Consider the following 23,614-nt stretch of genomic DNA (forward strand, 5'->3'; position numbering starts at 1 on the left):
GCCGGCCGTCAATCATATTCCCCTCTGCATAGGAACGCCTACTCCCCGCGGGTGTCAGAAACGAAACTAATGGATTAAACTGAGTACGGCACAAAAAAATAAAATAAAGGCATACTGTAGCTGACGCTAGTATGCTGGATGGCATGGTAGAAAGTAGTTTTTTAGGGTGAACCTCCGCTTTAAAGCGGAGTCCCGGCCACAATTTCACTTTTTAAATATAAATACCCCTGTAATACACAAGCTTAATGTATTCTAGTAAAGTTAGTCTGTAAACTAAGGTCCGTTTTGTTAGGTTGTTACAGCATTTAGACACTTTATAAAATAGAAATTGACTGGGGCCATCTTAAGTGTGGGCATCATGAAGCCAGACTGTATGACTTCCTGGATTTCAGCCTAGCAGATCTCGCACATGCTCAGTGCTGCACAAGCAGTGTCAGATCAGGTTTCAGCACCTGTGCTGTCCAAGTCACATGATTCTTTGAGACTGGGGAGTGCACAGACTCCTGGAAAGTTACACCCACTACATTCCCAGGAGTCTGTGCGGTGTAGGTTAGGAAGCATTAAGCACCTAGGTGCAGGAAGTGGGAAGATTAACTATTCTGCCTAGCAACAACACTTTGAAGGCATCTAAAAAAAAAAAAAAAAAAATTCGTAAAGGACTAATGACATTTTTTTAAAACTACTGAAGTAATGTTATATTTATGGGTGGAACTCCACTTTAAAGCGGTTGTAAACCGCATATATAATTTTTTTTTTTTTTTTTTTTTTTTTTTTACCTGCAAGGAAAAATGCATAATCAGCTAGTATGCACCGCATAATCAGCTAGTATGCACCGCATAATAGCTGATTATGAAATACTTACCTCAAAACGAGGTGAACAACACTTACCTGGTTCACGCCGAGCGAGATGTCATCTTGCTCCAGCGTGTCTTCCGGGTATTGCCGCTCCAGCGCTGTGATTGGCTGGAGAGGCGCCGCTCCAGCGCTGTGATTGGCTGGAGCGGCGATGACGTCACTCCCGCGCATGCGCGCGGGAGATTTAAAATCGGCAGGGTCCGGCGGCTGCCGGATCTTCCGTCGTGGATCCCCCCTGCGCATGCGCCGCCCGCATTGCGAGGGGAATATCTCCTAAACCGTACAGGTTTAGGAGATATTCTTTTTACCTACAGGTAAGCCTTGTTATAGGCTTACCTGTAGGTAAAAGTGCAAATTTAAGGTTTACAACCGCTTTAACTTGCAGCAACAACTTGTAGTGTTTACAAAACAACAAAGTAGAAAATATGTGTAGAATAGGGTTATTGCGCACAGTCTATATAACACTTAAATAGATGGTCAAATGATGGTAATAACAAAATAGTTATACCCAATAGTGGAAAAGGTGTGAATTAAATCCAATATCAAAATAAAATTTAATACAAGTAGGGTCCATAAGTGAAGTGGCAATCAAAACAAATAGCGAAGCAAAAAATAAAGTCCATAAATGAAGTGACATTCAATGGCTGCTAGAAGAGATGTCCACCAATCCAAAAGAGGAGGGGGGGGGGGGGAATAATAATACACAGAGACGTCAATCTGGTCTCCCAGAACTCTCACCTCCAAGCTGAGTATTATAGGCAGTACAATATACGATGTCTCCACCTGCATAAATAATTCCTTCTACACACTCTCCTGGTGCCTCTCCATCCGGATGGCAAAGCAGCCTGAGTCAGTCTCCTCTATGGGTACCTGTATAATCCTCTGTATCGTGGAAACAAGAGGGACAAACCAGGGGCCTCCAATAGTGTAGTAGTTTAAAACATAGGGAATATTAAGGTATATGTACCCTTACATCGAGTAAAAACAAGTGCATAAAAGTAAACAGTAGCGTCGTCTGCGCCGTCTCACGTCACTCCGGGTGCACGTCTGTCCACGCCAATCCCTACACGTTACGACACCGTCACGTGTCTTCATCTGGGGTACCTGATTGGTCGTGTAGCCTGTATTTTTATATAGTCTAAAACGGAAGTCTGCTGGCCGCCATTTTCGCGAAGTCCATCACCACGGGGATGGCGCGGCTCAAATATCAATTATTTAATATTGCTAAATACAGCCCAAGTACTTAAAGTGGAAGTAAACCCTCCCATCATTTACAGCCAAGGAAGCGGCCATCTTGGCCCCGGTTTGATCTACAACTGCCATGATGCTGCACATGTGATCAGTTATGACACCAGCCATTGGACGATTTAACAGTTTGTTTGAGAGCGCAGCCAATGGGAGTGTTACATTCCCGGCATGTGACTGTTTTTTTAAACTGTTGAATGAATGGGTTTACTTCTGCTTTAAACTGTAGCGGCCATTCAACAATATATATAAAATAGGTTGTAAATGTAACTAGCCGTTTGTAAAAACCTGAAATGGGACACAGTGACCTGATATCGTCACTATCATCTCCTTTTATAGCCAGGTATTAGAACCGGAGTGTTCTGTTCAAAACTAGCAGCTCATAGAAAAATAAATCTGCAAATGTATAAAAAACCCGTCCAGCAGATATAACTGGGCTCATGTTGGGCTTAAAATTAAGCTCATATTAGCTACATATTATAAAATATATTTTTTGCTTCGCTATTTGTTTTGATTGTCACTTCACTTATGGACCCTACTTATATTTAATTCTATTTTGATATTGGATTTAATTCACGCCTTTTCCACTATTGGAGACAGCGTGATGCTTTGGGAATGAGTACCACCTACCTAAAACATTGTTGCTGACCAAATTTACCCCTCCATGGAAAATGGTATGACCTGATGGCAGTGGCCTCTTTCAGCAGAATAATATGCCCTGCCACACTGCAAACATGGCTCAAGAAGGGGTTGAGGAACACAACAGTGAGGCATTGACTTGGCCTCCAAATTCTCCAGATCTCAATCCAATCTGTGGGATGTGCTGAAAAAACAAGTCGCAACTTACAGGACTTAAGCCTCGTACACACAATTGGATTTTCCGACGGAAATTGTGTGACGACAGACTGTTGGCGGAAAATCCGACCGTTTAAACGCTCCATCAGACAATTGTTGGATTTTCAGCGGACAAATGTTGGATGGCAGAATTTTCTGCGGACATCGGTTTGTTGTTGGATCTTCGGATCGTGTGTACACAATTCTGTCAGACAAAAGTACAAACATGCATGCTCACCAAATGCAACATTGGCAGAAGGTGCCCAAAGGGTGGCGCTAATGAGCTGAAAAACCACACGTAGTGTGTAACTACTTTCGTGTTTATTGGCCGACAATTGTGTCATTTGCAAGACAAGTTTTTGGCCAACGCCCTTCGGACAAAAGTCGAGGCTTTAAAGTGGCTGTAAGCCCTGTTGCACCACTTTTGCCTATAATAAGGCTCACCTGTAGGTACCGTGAATATCTCAACCACTTTAAAGGATGTACTACTGATGGCTTGGTGCCAGATCCCACAGCATACCTTCAGGGGTCTCATGGAGGGCCACTCCTTGATGGGTCAGGACTGGTTTGGCAGCAAAAGAGGGTCCCACTCAATATTGGGTGTGTGGTCATTAAAGCAAAGCTCCAGCCCCCCCCCCCCCCTAAAAAAAAAAACAAGCCTTCAGCTACAAATACTGTAGTTGCTGACTTTTATGACAGCTACCTGTCCAGGGGTCATGCAATGTGGACACCCCAGCTGATTTTTCAGTTGGCTCCCAGGTGGTGCCGCCGCCATTTGTTGTAAGGGAATCCGGCAGTGATGTGTGGTGTGTGCCAAGCGTTCTGCGCTTTCTGAATGGCACTTTGGTAGGGGGGGCGAACTTCCTGCTGCAAGGTCAGCCAGAAGTGGGAAAGGTACCTGTCAAAAACAGTTACCCGCTCCCCCTGAAAGGTGACACATGTGGCACCAGAAGGGGAGGGGGGAGAAAGCAGACCCATTTGGATGGAGCTCCGCTTTAAAGTGCTTGTAAAGGCTGAATGTTTTTTACCTTGATGCATTAAGGTAAAAAAAAAAAACTGTGTGCGGCTCTGCCCACATCCCCCCCTCAATACTCACCTGAGCCCCCTTTCGATCAAGTGATTTGCATGAGAGTCTCGGCTGTCCTGGGGCTCCCTCAGTAGTGGGAGTTATTGGCTCCTATTGATGTCAATCACAGCCAGGGTGTCAGCTCGCTATATGAAGGCAGTGGTGTCAGCTCGCTATATGAAGGCAGTGGTGTCAGCTCGCTATATGAAGGCAGTGGTGTCAGCTCGCTATATGAAGGCAGTGGTGTCAGCTCGCTATATGAAGGCAGTGGTGTCAGCTCGCTATATGAAGGCAGTGGTGTCAGCTCGCTATATGAAGGCAGTGGTGTCAGCTCGCTATATGAAGGCAGTGGTGTCAGCTCGCTATATGAAGGCAGTGGTGTCAGCTCGCTATATGAAGGCAGTGGTGTCAGCTCGCTATATGAAGGCAGTGGTGTCAGCTCGCTATATGAAGGCAGTGGTGTCAGCTCGCTATATGAAGGCAGTGGTGTCAGCTCGCTATATGAAGGCAGTGGTGTCAGCTCGCTATATGAAGGCAGTGGTGTCAGCTCGCTATATAGCGAGCTGACACCACTGCCTTCATATAGCGAGCTGACACCACTGCCTTCATATAGCGAGCTGACACCACTGCCTTCATATAGCGAGCTGACACCACTGCCTTCATATAGCGAGCTGACACCACTGCCTTCATATAGCGAGCTGACACCACTGCCTTCATATAGCGAGCTGACACCACTGCCTTCATATAGCGAGCTGACACCACTGCCTTCATATAGCGAGCTGACACCACTGCCTTCATATAGCGAGCTGACACCACTGCCTTCATATAGCGAGCTGACACCACTGCCTTCATATAGCGAGCTGACACCACTGCCTTCATATAGCGAGCTGACACCACTGCCTTCATATAGCGAGCTGACACCACTGCCTTCATATAGCGAGCTGACACCACTGCCTTCATATAGCGAGCTGACACCACTGCCTTCATATAGCGAGCTGACACCACTGCCTTCATATAGCGAGCTGACACCACTGCCTTCATATAGCGAGCTGACACCACTGCCTTCATATAGCGAGCTGACACCACTGCCTTCATATAGCGAGCGGACACCACTGCCTTCATATAGCGAGCGGACACCACTGCCTTCACCGTACAGTACTGAATTCCCAAACTGTGTTTCTCCCCTTCTGGACCACAAAACCTTTTTTTATATGTTCTAGGAAATAAGAGTGGAAGGTGTTTTGTAATCCAGCAGGTAAAACCAGGGCTGACAACACTGCTGGGAATTACAGTGCATCAGAGGCAGCATTATCGGCTTTCTACTGACAGGAGCTCTCTAGATTTCAGCCTGATCAGCAGGGCTTTTTCTGTATTTCCAGCATTTTAAAGAGACGCCATGAGAAAATGAGCATGTATTGCACAAATATATGGAGTATGTTTAATAACCGATAGTGAAAGGACATGGATTCTTATAATGTCTTGTAACCATGTGAAAAAAGTTAATTGAATGTTTAGACCCCTTTCCCACCGAGGAGATTTTCAGGGTTAATACATCCGCCAATGCGCTTCTGCAGAGGCGCATTGCCGGTGGTATAGCCGCGGTGTCCCAATATTTTCAACGAGAAGGAGTGGTAAACACACCGCTCTTCTCACCACTCCAAAGATGCCCTTTTTCGGCTGCTAGCAGGGGTTAAAACCGCACCACTAGCGGCTGAATACCGCCGCAATTCCGACGGTATAGAGGCGCTATACCACCACCTCACCTCCCACCCCGGTGTGAAAGGGGCCTTACAGTTAGAGTGGAACTAAACCCCATAAAGGCATGCTGGGAATGCAAACTGCTACATGCTCTCAACTAAACTGTCAAATATAAATAACTGGAATCATAACTGATCACGTGTGCAGTACCATGGCAGTTGCAGATGAAACAAAAGCTAAGATGGCAGCTTCCTTGCCTGATAAGGATAGCGGGGTTTAGTTCCGCCTTAAGAAATATGTTCTGCATAAATGCTGTGATTTAATAGTAATCTTTTAGAAGTGAATATTCTCTAAACTTCACAGGAAAAAGCCAATGTGATCAATATTTAATTAAATTCCAGCAGGCTTGTATCTATCAAACCCCAAAATTGGATGGAAGCGTGCTCTGGCCAGGTCACTAGTAGTGCATTTATATTCGCACTTTCAGATCTGCAAATATCTTGCTCTGTGAAATAATTGCAGATTAAAGCGGGACTGTACTCGTCACCACTTCAGCAAAGCAGCCCCTCACTGGCTGCTGACATATTCGACCATTTTCCGACTGGCTTTGAGCCCTGGTTCACACTGGGCTGCGGGAGTGAAGCCGTGCGAGTTCAGCTGATTTCACTCCCGCTGGCAGTCCCGATTCTGGCCGCGATTTAAAGTGGGGGTTCACCCAAAAAAATAATTTTTAACATTAGATTGAGGCTAATTACGGGAAGCACAATCAGGTGTTTTTTTTTTTTAAATCAATGCAGTACATACCTTTTTAGAGATAGATGTTCTTCGCGGCTTCCGGGTATGGACAGCGGGACTGGGCGTTCCTATATGATTGACAGGCTTCTGACCGTCGCATACAGCGCATCACGAGTTGCCGAAAGTAGCCGAAGGTCGGTGCGCAGGTGCCGTATAGAGCCGCACCGACGTTCAGCTTCTTTTGGCAATGCGATGTATGCGACGGTCGTAAGCCTGTCAATCAAATAGGAACGCCCAGTCCCTAAGATCATACCCGGAAGCCGCGGAGAACATCTATCTCTAAAAAGGTAAGTACTGCATTGATTTTAAAAAAACACCCGATTGTGCTTCCCATAATAAGCCTCAAGCTAATGTTAAAAAAAAAATTCGGGTGAACCCCCGCTTTAAGAGACATCTGTGTAGGTTTCTGCACAGATGTCAATTTAAATTGCAACCCGAAATCGCAAAAAGGAGTACTGGAACTACTTTTTGAAATCGGTGCAGCGCCGCAGACGCGGCGTCGCACCGATTAGGATGGTGTCATTGCCCGGCAAATGCCGCCGATTTGAGATGCGTTTTGACATGTGAAATCGCATAACAATTCGTACCCAGTGTGAACCTGGGCTCAGTGTTTGACCATTTTTATTGGTCAGACTAGGATGATGTCACTCCTGTGAGTGTGTGGGAGTTCATTCATGTCAGCAGATGCTGAAATTGTACAGTGAGCTGCGTGTTATGGTTCACTGATCTGTGTGTTGTACAGCAAAGAATATCCACCTATCTGTGTTTAATTTTCTTATAGATTTGTTTTTTTTCTTTATTTCAGAGTGAGGATTCTGACATCTGGGATGATACGGCTTTGATAAAAGCCTATGACAAAGCGGTCTCTTCATTTAAGGTTTGTACTGTTCTCTGATTGTGTGATAGGTAGGGGGCGCTAGTAACACAAAAAATGTCTTTAAAGTGGTAGCAATTACAAATAAATGTGATAACAATTAAAAATAAACAACAACTAATTGATCAGAGCTAATTAGCAAAGACACAGTTGATTCGATAATTGAAAATATAAGATTCACAAGGGAACCTCTAATTAGAAAGAGATGTGCTCCCAACACCTTAAAACAAGAAATAATTCTTAAGTGATAATAATAATGTCCATATACATAGTGGTAGTGAGCCACTTAGATAACAATGGAGTGAATCTTGCAGTGGACCAGAAGAAAAGACGTGGAATCCTCTCATATACTGCAGTGCTTAGAAATCCTTCCACCAATTCCGCAGAAGCGACACCCAAAAGTGAATAAATATATGCGCTTACCACAGCGCTTTGACTCCTTTAACTAAAAAGAAAGTCAAAAAACGCTTGTGCAGTTCTGAATGTCTGCAAACATATAATGCGTTCTCCAGTAGTTGACACAGGCAAATCTTCTCCCAATATTCTCAGAAATGAAATGAAAAACAGAAAAACTCCATAGTGCAACCGGTTTTTAATATAAAATGATAAAAGAAAACATGGGCCAAATGGCCACTTGCATTAAAAGGTGCCCATCCCGGCACTGGGTCTGCGGGCCTTTAAATGGGGAGGTGGAACCTCAATTTGCATGCGGTGTGTGTCTCCTCTTGCCTCGCTAGCTTACAAGAGTCGGATGATGGGGGAAGATAAAAAACGTGACCAGGCTACGCCGCCGACGATCGTTTCGTGTAAACGTCTTCAGGGGGGCGTGCCTGGTCACTGGGGTCACGTTTATTTATTTGGAAGCGAGCGGAATTGCTCCGCTTGATTGACATGCTAACTGGCCAATGACAGCTCAGCTGCGGTTTGGAAGAGACCTGGAAGTGGCCGAAACTAATGGACAGATGCTGGAGCCATTACACTGCAGCCTCAAAACACTGTGGGCCGGAAGTGCTCCGCTTGATTGACAAGCTGACTGGCCAATAACAGCTCAGTTGAGGTCTAAAAGAGACCCGGAAGTGGCCGAAACTAATGGGCAGATGCTGGAGCCAATTACAGCACAGCATCGGAACACTGTGGGCCGGATGTAGAGGAGGAGTGATGGACACGAAATCTAGCCAATCACGGCGCAGTCCCAGTGTTGGCTTCGGCACTTACATATGGGAATAAATTAATTATAGCATCACTCTCTATTCTTCAACAATTAAATTAATAATGATGACCACATTTATTTCTACATCTCTATCTAAGAAGGAAATGTAGTTTGGATATAAAGAGTGATTAAATTAAAAAGTTAAAAAATAATGGGATATAATGAATATTGTAAAACTGTCTTCTCAAAAAACGCCACAAGATGGCACCCTATATTTATTTAGAAGAGAGCATCTAATCAATGGGAAATTGATATTTATTCAATATGAAAAAGAGAACAAATAATTCCTCAGATGTTTTTATATCAAAGGGAAGATAATTAGATATAAAATGACTAATTTAATCCCCAAGGGAAAGAAATATACAATATATATGTGATATTACTCGCATAACTATATTATATAAATGTACAGAATATATTGGGGGGGCCCACCCAAAAGCTAAAAATGTCTATAAACTGACTCACAAAGGAAATGTGGTAAATCTGGACAGATGGTATTACAAAACAAAAAATGTGTATGAAAAAGACGGACGTTTATGAACTGTAAATATATCAAGAAATATATATCAAGAAAGGGGCATACACAAAGCTCAGTCGTTGGATAAGAAGCAGTTGAGATCAAGTTCGATGTTAAGGCCCAAGGGCTGCATGCTTCTGAGCTTGTGTATCCACATGGTCTCATTCTGGTCTCATACACAAGCTCAGAAGCATGCAGCCCTTGGGCCTTAACATCGAACTTGATCTCAACTGCTTCTTATCCAACGACTGAGCTTTGTGTATGTCCCTTTCTTGATATATTTACAGTTCATAAACGTCCGTCTTTTTCATACACATTTTTTGTTTTGTAATACCATCTGTCCAGATTTACCACATTTCCTTTGTGAGTCAGTTTATAGACATTTTTAGCTTTTGGGTGGGGCCCCCCAATATATTCTGTACATTTATATAATATAGTTATGCGAGTAATATCACATATATATTGTATATTTCTTTCCCTTGGGGATTAAATTGGTCATTTTATATCTAATTATCTTCCCTTTGATATAAAAACATCTGAGGAATTATTTGTTCTCTTTTTCATATTGAATAAATATCAATTTCCCATTGATTAGATGCTCTCTTCTAAATAAATATAGGGTGCCATCTTGTGGCGTTTTTTGAGAAGACAGTTTTACAATATTCATTATATCCCATTATTTTTTAACTTTTTAATTTAATCACTCTTTATATCCAAACTACATTTCCTTCTTAGATAGAGATGTAGAAATAAATGTGGTCATCATTATTAATTTAATTGTTGAAGAATAGAGAGTGATGCTATAATTAATTTATTCCCATATGTAAGTGCCGAAGCCAACACTGGGACTGCGCCGTGATTGGCTAGATTTCGTGTCCATCACTCCTCCTCTACATCCGGCCCACAGTGTTCCGATGCTGTGCTGTAATTGGCTCCAGCATCTGCCCATTAGTTTCGGCCACTTCCGGGTCTCTTTTAGACCTCAACTGAGCTGTTATTGGCCAGTCAGCTTGTCAATCAAGCGGAGCACTTCCGGCCCACAGTGTTTTGAGGCTGCAGTGTAATGGCTCCAGCATCTGTCCATTAGTTTCGGCCACTTCCGGGTCTCTTCCAAACCGCAGCTGAGCTGTCATTGGCCAGTTAGCATGTCAATCAAGCGGAGCAATTCCGCTCGCTTCCAAATAAATAAACGTGACCCCAGTGACCAGGCACGCCCCCCTGAAGACGTTTACACGAAACGATCGTCGGCGGCGTAGCCTGGTCACGTTTTTTATCTTCCCCCATCATCCGACTCTTGTAAGCTGGCGAGGCAAGAGGAGACACACACCGCATGCAAATTGAGGTTCCACCTCCCCATTTAAAGGCCCGCAGACCCAGTGCCGGGATGGGCACCTTTTAATGCAAGTGGCCATTTGGCCCATGTTTTCTTTTATCATTTTATATTAAAAACCGGTTGCACTATGGAGTTTTTCTGTTTTTCATTTCATTTCTGAGAATATTGGGAGAAGATTTGCCTGTGTCAACTACTGGAGAACGCATTATATGTTTGCAGACATTCAGAACTGCACAAGCGTTTTTTGACTTTCTTTTTAGTTAAAGGAGTCAAAGCGCTGTGGTAAGCGCATATATTTATTCACTTTTGGGTGTCGCTTCTGCGGAATTGGTGGAAGGATTTCTAAGCACTGCAGTATATGAGAGGATTGCACGTCTTTTCTTCTGGTCCACTGCAAGATTCACTCCATTGTTATCTAAGTGGCTCACTACCACTATGTATATGGACATTATTATTATCACTTAAGAATTATTTCTTGTTTTAAGGTGTTGGGAGCACATCTCTTTCTAATTAGAGGTTCCCTTGTGAATCTTATATTTTCAATTATCGAATCAACTGTGTCTTTGCTAATTAGCTCTGATCAATTAGTTGTTGTTTATTTTTAATTGTTATCACATTTATTTGTAATTGCTACCACTTTAAAGAAATTTTTTGTGTTACTAGCGCCCCCTACCTATCACACATTCACTAAATTTAATGAGAGATTGTTCTCATATATTTTTAGGGGAGCAGCTTCTTAATATATATTCATATATATATTTTTTTTATTTTTATTTAATACGTTTTTATGTTCCACTTACACTCTATTGGCGCGAAAATCAACTCTCAAACTGTTCTCCGATTGTTGGTATTGCTTATACACAGCTTACATCCTACTAAAGTGGGTCATACACTTTACTGCCTGATTAGGGCTCTGTCCAATCTCATTTAGCAATCCTAATAGTAATGTATAGGTGTCCTGACAAATCTCATAATTGGAAGAGAGCAGGCTGAGTTCTCAGCACAGCTAGGGAACTGACCACACTATGCTCTCATGCCTAGTGCGGTAAAAAAAAATTAAAATAGAAAACCGGATGGACTAGCGGGAACACTGGGGATTTCAAACAGAGGAAGCAATACAAAGAGAAATGGAAACTTTTTCATACAAGTACTTAAAAAGGCTCATGAAATGCTGGGTTTACATATTCTTTAATTCAATGGTAAGCACAGAGTAACTTTTATTCTCCTCTGACCAGGCTTTACACGAACATTCTACACGCCTACAAAATTGCACATTTAATATAGATTGTATACAATTTCTAGCCCCTCCCTGGTTGTTAAATTAATCTTTCCAATAACTGGTCATCTATCCCAATATTGTGCAGCAAGAGGAGGCATTCAACCTCCAAACCCTCAGAGAAAGCAGCAGCTAGCTGCCATAACCCTGGTACTATTTTTTTTTTTTTTTTCCTGTAAGCGATTCGAGATCGACTTAAAGTGATGCCAGCGGCGAATTTGCTGTGAGATCACTTTTAGGTGTGGTGGGAGAGGTGCAAGATGGCCCCCACTCAGCTCTATGCCCTTGGAGGACCGGAACAGCCTCCAACGTCACTTATTTTTCTCGTGTTTTTTGATCTTAAATGTAAATGATAGATCTGGGGGTCTTTTTAAAAATAGGCAATAGGAGTAAGTGATCAAAAAAATAAAGGGACAGTGTAAAAACAGAATAAGAAAAAAATAATAAATTTAAAGCGCCGTATCCCTCCGTGCTCGCGGGCAAAAGTGAACACATACGTTGGTCGCTCCCGCATACGTAAATGGTGTTCAAACCACACATGTGAGGTATCGCTGCGATTGTTGGAGCAAGAGCAATAATTCTAGTGCTAGATCTCCTCTGTATACAGGTAACATGTAAACGGGTTGTTATTCTGATGTCCAGTCAGGATAACGCAACCACTTCCTGCCCGGTCAGTAGCAGATTGATGTCTGGGAAGTGGTTAAAAAGCATTTAATTTAGTATACTGTAGTCTTGTTGGAAATAGTGAAGAGCTCTGCATTGAAAACCAATTGTCAGATTTTGTCCAAGTGTAACATGGCGTGGCATGGATCTGAGATAAAGTTCTGTTTTTAGAAAGCTCTGAAGAACGGAGACTGTAACGTGGGACCTCCATCACCAGAGAAGAATCCCAATCCAAAAAGAAAAAATAACAAGAAGAATAAAGGCAGGAAGAAGACCAATGCAATTCCCCTGAAAAAGGTACTGCAAAAATATTTTATTCTGTTTGATCTTTATTCTTGGTTCAGCATTGTAGTCTTTCATATTGAGTTTTCTAATGTAATGAAGCACAGTAAAGCCTTCTTAAAACAAGGTATTCACATGTCTAGTCCCATTGCATATATACAGAATAAGCATACCATATGTAGAGCATGCATGCTTTTGCAATAAAGTGTGTGTGTGTGTGTGTGTGTGTGTATATATGTATATATATATATATATATATATATATATATATATATATATATATTCACACACACACACTATAATATATATATATATATATATATATATATATATATATATATATATATATTATCACACACACGATGTTAGTACCTAGAATAGAGCAGTGAGAGCTCCCTGGTAAAAAGAGGTGAAGGAAAAGCTCACTATTTCAGGGGTGAAAAGAGCAGAAGGTTCTTGAGAGGGGTGTGTGTTTTTTTTTTTTTTTTCACTCCTAAAATGTTGGAAACCTTTATTTCTAATTTTATGTCATTCCATCACCTATGACACAAATTGTTTCCCACTTCATGATTGCTTTGTGCCTCATTGGCCAAATTCACAACCAGAACCACTGGTGCCTTTATATTGGATCCATTTATTCCAAAATGCATACCATTGTTTCAGGCTATTTGTCAATCACCATTACAATGTACAGAAACCATGGTTTTCATGGAGAAGGGCTTTGGGCCCAACAATACATACAGGTTATGGTGATTCCAAATGAATCATTCTGTAGCACCTTGGGTATTAGTAAGCATGGGTCTCTACTGGACCACATTTGTCCATTATGTATGTATGTATATGAATGTCTGAAAACTCAAATTTTCTGTACTGTCTCTGTACACTTTGTTTCAGGATTGTTTATTAACCACTTGACCTCCCAAAAATGTACCCCCTTCATCAGGCCATTTTTTGCGATACGACACTGCGTCTCTTGCAGGTGGTTTAAGTTACCTGCTGTCACTTATGCTGGCCATAAAAAAACAATGTCTTCCTTTAAAAAAAAATTATATATATGTGTATATATATATATATATATATATATATACGTTCAATTTTATTTAATCATTAGTGGGGTCAAATCTACGTTCGGATTCGGCCACAGTAATGGGAAAATTTGAAGGAGCAGAATAGAAAACTTCTTGGTCAAAGGAATTTTCGGACAAGTTTATGTGGTTTTCATACAGAAATTACATTCATTTTAAAACTGAATGTTAAAAAGCAAGTGACATTTTTAAACAACATTCTTTCTTTCAGCAAATCTACAAAGACTTTTATTTTTGTATCAATATTCTCGTCCCAAAATCGATAGGTCAGCATACGGCTCGGTTCACATCTATGCAGTTTGCTTTTGATACGTTTCTGCAGTGCTTTTTGTGTTTTTGCACACGCAATTTTGCTACGATTTGTGTTTTGCATTTTTTTTTTTTAAATGCTTTTTGTTTTATTTTGCCCAGTTTGTTATTGGGCAGATTAAAAAAATGCAAATCTCAGCAAAAACGCAATACATGCTTTTCTGCAGCATTGTTTTGTTTAGGAAAAAAAGCAGCATGCATTTTTTGACATACACATCCGGAAAGGAAAAAGGCACATAAGTTGTTACAAAATCTGCATGAAGTGGCATAAAACTAACATTTCAAACCCCCACGCTCTGTCCCCTCCCGGAACGTAACTGCACCAGTCCCTCAACGGAGGGACAATTTGACACCAGATGACCCAGCCTGAGCCCAAACTGGTCCTCCGGCGCAAATACTTAACTGTCAGTAAAAGAAACGGATGGAAACATGACAAACCATCCACCACCAACATTCACACCAGCTCACACCCACATACAACCATACTGGCCTCCCAGCCCACCCCCCCCCCCCCCCACCCACAGCCAGTTATGGCTGAGAGAGTGGGGTATCCCCCCAAAAGGAGTCCGCTATGTCCAGCCAGGGCTGCCAAATCTTGTAAAACTTCTTGGGACAGGCCCTTCCCTTATATATACACTTAAACATAGGTAATACCTTATTCACCATACGATACAACATTTGGGTATTCGGGGCAGAGGTACTCTTCCAATGTAACAAAATTAGTTTCCTGGCATAGAATAGAACAATTCGTATCAAAGTTCGAGCATGGGTGGTAGGTACAGAGTCATTGAGCACCCCCAACAATCCGGTCTCCGGGGTGAGAGGAACAGAGATGTGTAAAGTATCCTTAAAAAAAGAAAATAATTCCCTCCAGTATAATAAAACAGCGGGACATGACCAAAACATATGTGAATAGTCGGCCTCAGTGGAGTCACACCTGGGGCAGGAAGCACTGGGATTCAGACCCATACGGGCCAACCTGGCAGGAGTATAGTGCAACTGGTGAATGAATTTAAATTGTATGTATTGATCATTAGAGCCAATAAGATCAAGGAAGCACACCTCCGAGGCCTCCTCCCACCCCTCCTCGGACAGCCCCGGAATGTCCACCTCCCACTTCCGTTGAGCAATCTGAAAGGGCTTAACCCCCACTGATTGTAGGCGTGTATAGAACGCTGTAACCAGTTTCTCTAATACTGGTAAAAGTTTACTTTAAATGTAATTGTAATGCCTTATATTGCCTCCACCTTCTCTGGGTTCAGCTGCTTGCACACAGTCTTTAACTACTTCAGCCCCGAAAGGATTTATCTCCTTAATAACCAAGCCATTTTTTGCGATACAGCACTTCGTCGCTTTAAGTGACAGTTGGGCGGTCGTGCGATGCTGTACCCAAACAAAATTGAGGTTCCCCCTCACAAATGGAGCTTTCATTTGGTGGTATTTGATCCCCCCTATCCGGTTTTTATTTTTTGTGCTATAAACAGAGTGGCCATTTTGAAAGAAATATATATACATTTTTTTTTGCTATAATACATATCCAAAAAAATAAAACATTTATTCACCAGTTTAAGCCGATATATATTCTTCTACATATTTAAAAATGTTTAAATTAAAATCGCAATAGGCGTATATTGGTTTGTGCAAAGGTTATTGCGTCTACAAACTATGGGATAGATTTAGGGACTTTTATTTATTTTTTACCAGTAATGGCTTCCGCTGAGTGTGCGCCCTCCTACTTGGAAATGTTGGATCATGTATACCTGATCCAGCGCACAGGTGCTCCCCTGTAGCAGTAAAACCGCTATAGGACGTGCGTAAAGTGTTTTAAACTTTTTTTTTTTTTTTTTTTTTTGTATTTGTCTTATTACATAACAGATCCCCAAATTAGGATTATTACCCTTGTTTTCGTGATGTATGATGGAATGGGACATAAAGTTTTTTATTTACTGATTTGAGGGAGGGCTTTCTGATTGCGTTATTCCCTTATCATAACCTGTAGGGTTGTACTGTCTCATTAATGCAAGCATTCGTTTTACATTGCAAATGTGTATTGCTTCCTTACGGCTCAATCAGCTCATATCATTTCTTTTAAAGTGGAGAGTTGGAGACTCGTGCAATGCCATTTGGTCAGAAGATGGCAATCTTTACCCAGCTACCATCTCTTCTATTGATGGAAAAAGGGGAACATGTATTGTTGTGTATACCGGCTATGGCAACAATGAGGAGCAACATTTGACAGACTTGCGCTTCCCTGACAGTTCAGAAGCAGATAGTGATCAAAAAGATCAAGTACAGGTAAGAGGTCTGCAGGTTTCACTATATTCTCTTTTTGGGCTGGTTAAAAAGGAAGCAGGATTAAAGCATCATACAAGCATTTCTGGCTGTGAATATTACACTAGACAAGATGTGACTGTAAAGTGGCCTCAGCACAGTCTTAAGCCTTATACACTCGATCAGATTTTCTGCAGACAAAGTGTAGGACTTGTCCGAAAGGCGTTGGCCAGGAACTTGTTTTGCAAAGAAGTGTCGGCCAACAAACTCAAAACTACATGGTTTTTCAGCTCTTTTGGGCAACTTCTGCTAATGTTGTGTTTATGGTTAACATTGCTTCTGAGTATGCGTGTTTTGTACTCGAGTTTTATCCGACGGACTTGTGTACACACGATCGGAAAATCCAGCAACGCACAATTGTTGGCGGAAAAATTTTAAACGTGCTATCTCACATTGTCCATGGAAAATCAGACAACAATTGTCCAATGGAGCATACAAATGGCCGGATTTTCCACCAACAGCCTGTCATCACACAATTGCCGTTGGATTATCCGCTGGTGTGTACGAGGCTTTAAAGTGTTTTGAAAGGCAGAAGTTTTTTTACCTTACCTTTACACTCTATGCAGTAGGGTAAAAACTTTCTGCTTGCAGCTCTCGTGTAGCCCCCCCACCCCTTAAATACATACCTGAGCTGGATCTTAACCCAGCAATGTGCAAGAGTAGAGTCTTTATCTTGGTTCTACCTCACCATAGGTTCAGATACAGCAGCAGGAGCCAATCGCAGCCAGTACTGAGTCAGCATCTTGCTATGGGGGTACTTTGAGCTGTGGATCAAGGCCCTGAAAGAGTTTTACAAACATGATAGGATGTTCATGCACTTTCAAATTGAATAAGAATTTTTAATTATCTGGATAACCACTATAATAGCACTAAGTTCACCATACGCAATATAATTATGGAATGGTTGAAATGTAGACAACACAACCCCAGCTTCCTCTATTCCCCAGCATAATGACGTTTTTAACCTGCTGTAAGGGTATTGCTGTATTTACGAGGCCTAAGCTTGCCATGCCATTTTCATTTATGATGCACATATGCAACAGGTTGAAGGCAGTTTCAGATTTTTTGGGTAAAAAAAAAGTGTAATTTACCTGCTCTGTGCAGGGGTTGTGCACAAAGCAGCGCCGTTCCTCCTCTTTTCAGGTCCCCTGCCCCCTCCCTCCAGCTGAATGACCCCATAGCAAGCAGCTTGCTATGGGGGCACCTGAGTAGGCTCGCTTCCGCTGCTCTTTGTGTCCGTTCACACGCAGAGCGTCGCTCTGCCCCACTCTGTTCTCTCCTCATTGACTCACTGTCTGTGACTCGGCCAATCATGCGTAAGAGAGCCGCTGCTCGCTGGATTGAGTTGGAGCTCAGGTAAGTATTGGGGGGCTGGGGGTACGCTGCTGCACAAGTTTTTTTTATTTTTATTTTTTTATTTTTTTTTCCTCATTCATACAATGCATGAAGGTAAAGAAAAAACTTTTAGCCATTACAACCACATTAATGTTCTAATGTTGGAAGATTACCTTAACAATACAAAAGTCCATACAAATGTATGTTAAATTATTTATTTATTTCCCTAATGCATTCTCTGTATTAAGGTTAAAATAAAAACCTCACAATAGAATGGCAAGTATAGGGCTTGTAGTTCCACAAAGGAGAAAAGCAAGCGAGGTGTGATGGGATTTTTAGTTTTGCAGAAGGAGGAAACTAAATTGCTGAAACTTGCAGTTCTAGAGAGGAAGGTAAACTGTGAATATAGTTTGCTCGTTGAGGCGCAGTGTTTATCAGTGGGTTAGCCAGCACATGCTGTCTACATAGGCAGGTCCTATGCCATACCTCACCCTCACCCTTAATAAATTCTGTTCAACAATTGCTGCTGTGTGAAAATAAAGGGGCAGCTTCTTTAGACACTGGAATCCTTAAAGGGGTTGTAAAGGTATATCTTTTTTTTTTTTTTCTCCTGAATAGCTTCCTTTACCTTAGTGCAGTCCTCCTTCACTTACCTCATCCTTCCATCTTGCTTTTAAATGTCCTTATGTCTTCTGAGAAATGCTCACTTTTTGTTCTTCTGTCTGTAACTACACACAGTAATGTGAGGCTTTCTTCCTGGTGTGGAGAAAGCCTCTTGAGGGGGTGAGCAGGAGTTTCAGGACTTCTACTAACACACAGCTCCTTTCTCTCTCTGCAAAGTAGAGAGTGTCCTGACTTGCCTGCTCGCCCCCTCCCCCCTCAACAGGCTTTCTCCACACCAGGGGGAGAGCCTCGCATTACTGTGTGGAGTTAGACAGAAGAACAGGAAGTGAGGATTTCTCAGAAGAAATGAGGACATTTAAAAGCAAAATGGAAGGATGAGGTAAGTGAAGGAGGACTGCACTAGGGTAAAGGAAGCTATTTATGGGGGGGAAAAAAATTACCTTTTACGACCCCTTTAAGACTGTGTCACTGCCTCCTGCTCTTTGTACTAGTAGAAAACCTCACCATTAAGGTGGTGACCCTTCATGTCATCCTCTTAAGAAGTATATATTCATGTATTCCAGCACACTCCATACAGCTTTAGGCCAGACCATCAATGGGTGCTATGGTGAATGACAGATGGCGGCATCAAACTAGTAGAAAATGCTCCATCCACAAGTCTCATTTTAACTGGCATGTCACAGCTCAATATAAAGATAGATTTCAGTGTCTAGAAATAAATAAAAGCAATTTTGTGACTTTTCAAACCTGACATAACCAAGAGGTATTTTTTATATTTTGATTGGAGTAGTTCTTAAACACGGTCTAGTTAAATTGCAGAGTTTATCCACATTGTCGGTTACTCCTGCTGCAATTGACAGCACTTTCATGCTTTGCTGAAAAATAGATGAATAACTTGTATTTACATATTAAAGCAGGGGTTCACCCTTAGAGGGCACTTTTCCCCCTTAGATTCCTGCTCGTTATTACTAGGGGAATCGGCTATTTATTTTAAAATATGTGCAGTACTTACCCGTTTACGAGACGCATCCTCTCCGTCGCTTCCGGGTATGGGCTTCGGGAATGGGCGTTCCTTCTTGATTGACAGGTTTCCGAGAGGCTTCCGACGGTCGCATCCATCGCGTCACGATTTTCCGAAAGAAGCCGAACGTCGGTGCGCAGGCGCAGTATAGAGCCGTACCGACGTTCGGCTTCTTTCGGCTACGAGTGACGCGATGGATGCGACCGTCGGAAGCCTCTCGGAAGAATGTCAATCAAGAAGGAACGCCCGCTCCCGAAGACCCATACCCGGAAGCGACGGAAGAAGATGCAGCTCGAAAACGGGTAAGTACTGCTCATATTTTAATATAAATAGCCGATTCCCCTAGACCGAACGAGCAGGAAGCTAAGGGGAGATTTTTTTTTTTTTTTTAAATGGGTGAACTCCCGCTTTAAGCATTGCCAACCGATCTTGCATCATCCAAGGCTGTTGGGTGGAATTAAGTATTTATTAGTTGTAGTCGTAGATGTAGTAAATGTTTGAGTGCCACTTGTATACTTTGCTAATATTTTTTTATGTTCAGGATGTCAATGGTGAGGAGCACTCAACAGATGACAGTGACAGGTCATCCAGAGACTCTGAAAGCAGAGATCACCGTGCTACAGCAAAGAATACCCATTTCCCACCAGTCCCGCCTCCCTTCATGCCAGGTTTTGGACGGGTAAGAGTGCAGACTACATTTTGTGACAGGTGGTGAGCTGTAATTTTCAGACTTGACACACTGTTATGCCTTTTTTTCTGGAGAGTTAGACAGGTTTTGTTTGCAGCCTCCATTCATTATTTTTTATTTTTTTTATAGAGAATTGGATCTGTAATTTTAGACAGCAGAGTGTCTACAGCAAGAATTTGTCTTTCACAGATATGCATTTCCATGCATTTGTTTTTAATGTCCATGTCACCCTGTAGCAATGTCTAACTTCTTGGAAGAGGTAGAAAAGTGCATTGTCCTCTGAGATGCAACTTAATCCTTGCCTAAGAATGTAGATATACAATTTTTTTTTTTTTTTCTTCATGCTTGCATAGTAATCCATTCACATTGCTTAGTACACAAAACTACCCGGTTGCATTAGTAATCACACGGGTCTCGCTCAGATATGTAATATACAGAATTAAATGATAGCTTGATTTGTACTTGCAGTAGCAGTGATGATCATTTATGTATTTACAGCCTGGTGAGAACTCTAGTCAAGTACCTCCATTCTTTCCTGGCTGGCCTCCATTTTCTTCAGGCCCACCTGTAAGTCATTGTCTTCTCACAGTATAGGGATCATGTATAAAGAGGTAACAAAAGGCACAGTTCTAGAGTGAGTGTGCCTTTATGGCAGCTTGTTTTTTTAAGAAGTATTCTCAGCATTTTCTGATAAAATCCCTCTCAGATGGAGTTATATTAAGTACCAATAACTCTGATTTTTAACATTGTAAAGTTTAAATACTTCTTACACAAAAAAAAGTATTCTTGCTAAACATGACCCTTGGCTTTCCTTGGCTTGCTTTTTTTTCTTTTTCATAATACATTTTTATTCAATGCTTAGCTTGCTTTTTATGAGTTTTTTTTGTTCCTCTTTATACATGTATCTATTATGTTTACTATTTTGCTGCATTTTCTATTTAGTTTCACGACATGCAAGGTTTATCTTATTTTTCTTGCCTATAACCAAGACAGTGTGAAGGCTGGAATTTCATGCATGAATCTTGTGTTGACATACCAGCTACCCAATTCAGAAATGTTGTATTCTTCCTTGTTTGAACATTGGCAAGGCTTGCTAATATAAACAATAGAGAAAAGACTAAACATTTGACAGATAAATTATCCTAGAAATCCAACATTTGAAACTTCCCCACCCCTATAGAAGTATTCCTATTGACTGTTACTGCAGGCATTGTGTCCTCCCCTTCATCTGTGTTTAAAGCACAGCAATGTAAACTCTTTATCTCAAACATGGATTTGTACTAACACCTTCGCTTAATTTGGAAACTGTTTTAAACCACTTAAGGACCGCCTCCTGCACATATACGTCGGAAGAATGGCACGGCTGGGCACAAGCACGTACAGGTACGGCCTCTTTAAGTGCCCAGCCGTGGGTCGCGACCCGGTCCGAAGCTCTGCGGCCGCGGGACCCGTGGACCCAATCGCCGCTGGAGTCCCGCGATCGGTCCCTGGAGCTGAAAAGGGGAGAGCTGTGTGTTGATGCATTTTTTGCTGTGAAAATGACAATGGTCCCAAAAATGTGTCAAAATTGTCCGAAGTGTCCGCCATAATGTCGCAGTCCAAACAAAATCACTGATCGCCGCCATTAGTAGTAAAAATTTTTTTTTATAAAAATACAATTAAACTATCCCCTATTTTGTAAACGCTCTAAATTTTGCGCAAACCAATCGATAAATGCTTATTGCGATTTTTTTTTTTTTTTTTTTTTTTGGGGAGATATTTTTTATAGCAAAAAGTAAAAAATATTGATTTTTTTTTTTCAAAATTGTCGCTCTATTTTTGTTTATAGCGCAAAAAATAAAAACCGCAGAGGTGATCAAATACCACCAAAAGAAAGCTCTATTTGTGGGGAAAAACAGGACGCCAATTTTGTTTGGAAGCTACGTCGCACGACCGCGCAATTGTCAGTTAAAGCGGCGCAGTGCCGAATTGCAAAAACTGGCCAGGTCCTTTTAGCTGCCTAAAGGTCCGGGTCTTAAGTGGTTAAAAGTGTTTTTAAAGTTTAGGTAAAATAATGACTGCAGCTTTAGTCGCATCACTTTCCTGTGACGAAGTATGTTCCATGTTGTGCAGGTAGCTGGGTCCTGGAGAGATCTTCACTGCAGGGATACCTGCCCTCTTCCTGTTTCTGACCTTCCAGCGCTGCAATGGTTAATGGCTTTAGGTCTTCAGACACAAGAGGAGTACAGATGGTCAGACTGAGACATGCCTCCTCCATTGAGAAATTCTTTCATTGAGTACACGACATGTGAATGGGGGAGAGTCTGATCAGTCACAGGAATCTCTCTCCTCCATTCACAGATCATGTTAAAAGCAGTATAATCAAAAAAAAAAATCTCAATGAAGGAGGGGGCGTGTTCTTTCAGTCTTTACTGCTATTGCGCCTTGAGGTCCAGAAGCTGTAATCATTTGCATTGGCGAAAATTCTGAGCCAGAAAAAGGTGTATATTTGTAGTAAAGATTTCCCCAGGATCCAGCTGACTGCACAACATGGGACATTCTTCATTAAAGGTAAGTGATGTGACTAAAGCTGTCGGGATCTTTTTTTTTTTTTTTTGCTGCTTAACTAATGCCTGTCAACAGGAGCTTTCTGTCTGCAGAATTGGCAGACAAAAAATTCAATCTGTTGTTGTTTTTATAAAGTCTCTCTTGTGTTTTGCTGTTTAGCTGATACCCCCTCCTCCTCCAATGGGCCCTGATATCACAGAAGATGATGAAGCCCTGGGAAGCATGCTAATTGCCTGGTACATGAGTGGCTATCATACTGGTTATTATCTGGTGAGTATAGATCCTGCTGCTCACCCTTGTTGATTATAATTGCCACTGTTTAATTTACCAACCGATTTGTTTACCTGACAGCGCTTTTAAAAGGGACCTTTTTATAAGTGAAACAAAAAAAGCTGTTGTAGGGTAGTGAATCACATTATATGCCCTACAAAGTAGTTATCTTATTGCCCTTAAAAGGACTGTGGGGGAAAAAAACCTACTGCTGGTTCGCCAGACATGACTTCAGCACTTCCTATTGGAATTGGAGTTTTGTAGAAAAAATTTACTTTGTAGGCACGAAAAAAATTTTTTTTAGTAATCACAAGGTATCACATACACATGATGCATCTAATAAATAGGAAATATACAAATATGAAAAATATAAAAGGCCAAGTGGTTTTCCCAGAGACTTCCTACACATGACAAAACTTGCCTGTCCTTCCTGCCTCCCTGTATGACAGTCCAAAAGGTACTGGAGCTTGCCTCTGAACAGCATGGAATTCATGGTAAAATCTATAAAAGATGTTACGCTGAGTAAATGGATATTAAAACCTGTCTTGCTTTAAAATTGTGTCTGCCCATGGAATTTCTCCAAACTACTGTACCTAAAAAACAAAAAAATCCCCTTAGGCGGTGGGTATGGCGGCAATCAGGACGCTTACATAGTTACATAGTTAGTCAGGTTGAAAAAAGACACAAGTCCATCCAGTTCAACCACAAAAAAAAAAAAAAAAAAACCACAGTACAATCCTATGCACCCAACTCCAT

The 23,614-nt window shown here is 41.7% G+C and overlaps 1 protein-coding gene across 2 annotated transcripts in view; it reads left to right on the forward strand.

Annotated features, from left to right (window-relative positions):
* The window catches only part of LOC120930288 (survival motor neuron protein-like), a 36,720-nt gene that overhangs the window by 7,528 nt on the left and 5,578 nt on the right, over positions 1–23,614 (forward strand). Inside the window, exons 2-7 of one of the 2 annotated variants that reach the window (XM_040341512.1) lie at positions 7,299–7,370; positions 12,538–12,663; positions 16,137–16,337; positions 19,895–20,032; positions 20,540–20,608; positions 22,748–22,858. In XM_040341512.1, coding sequence (XP_040197446.1) covers positions 7,299–7,370; positions 12,538–12,663; positions 16,137–16,337; positions 19,895–20,032; positions 20,540–20,608; positions 22,748–22,858 — 717 coding nt within the window. The remainder of the gene's footprint in view (positions 1–7,298; positions 7,371–12,537; positions 12,664–16,136; positions 16,338–19,894; positions 20,033–20,539; positions 20,609–22,747; positions 22,859–23,614) is intronic. The other variant, XM_040341515.1, reaches the window with a different exon arrangement.

Source organism: Rana temporaria, chromosome 1, assembly GCF_905171775.1.
Source record: "Rana temporaria chromosome 1, aRanTem1.1, whole genome shotgun sequence".
Lineage (NCBI taxonomy): Eukaryota > Metazoa > Chordata > Amphibia > Anura > Ranidae > Rana > Rana temporaria.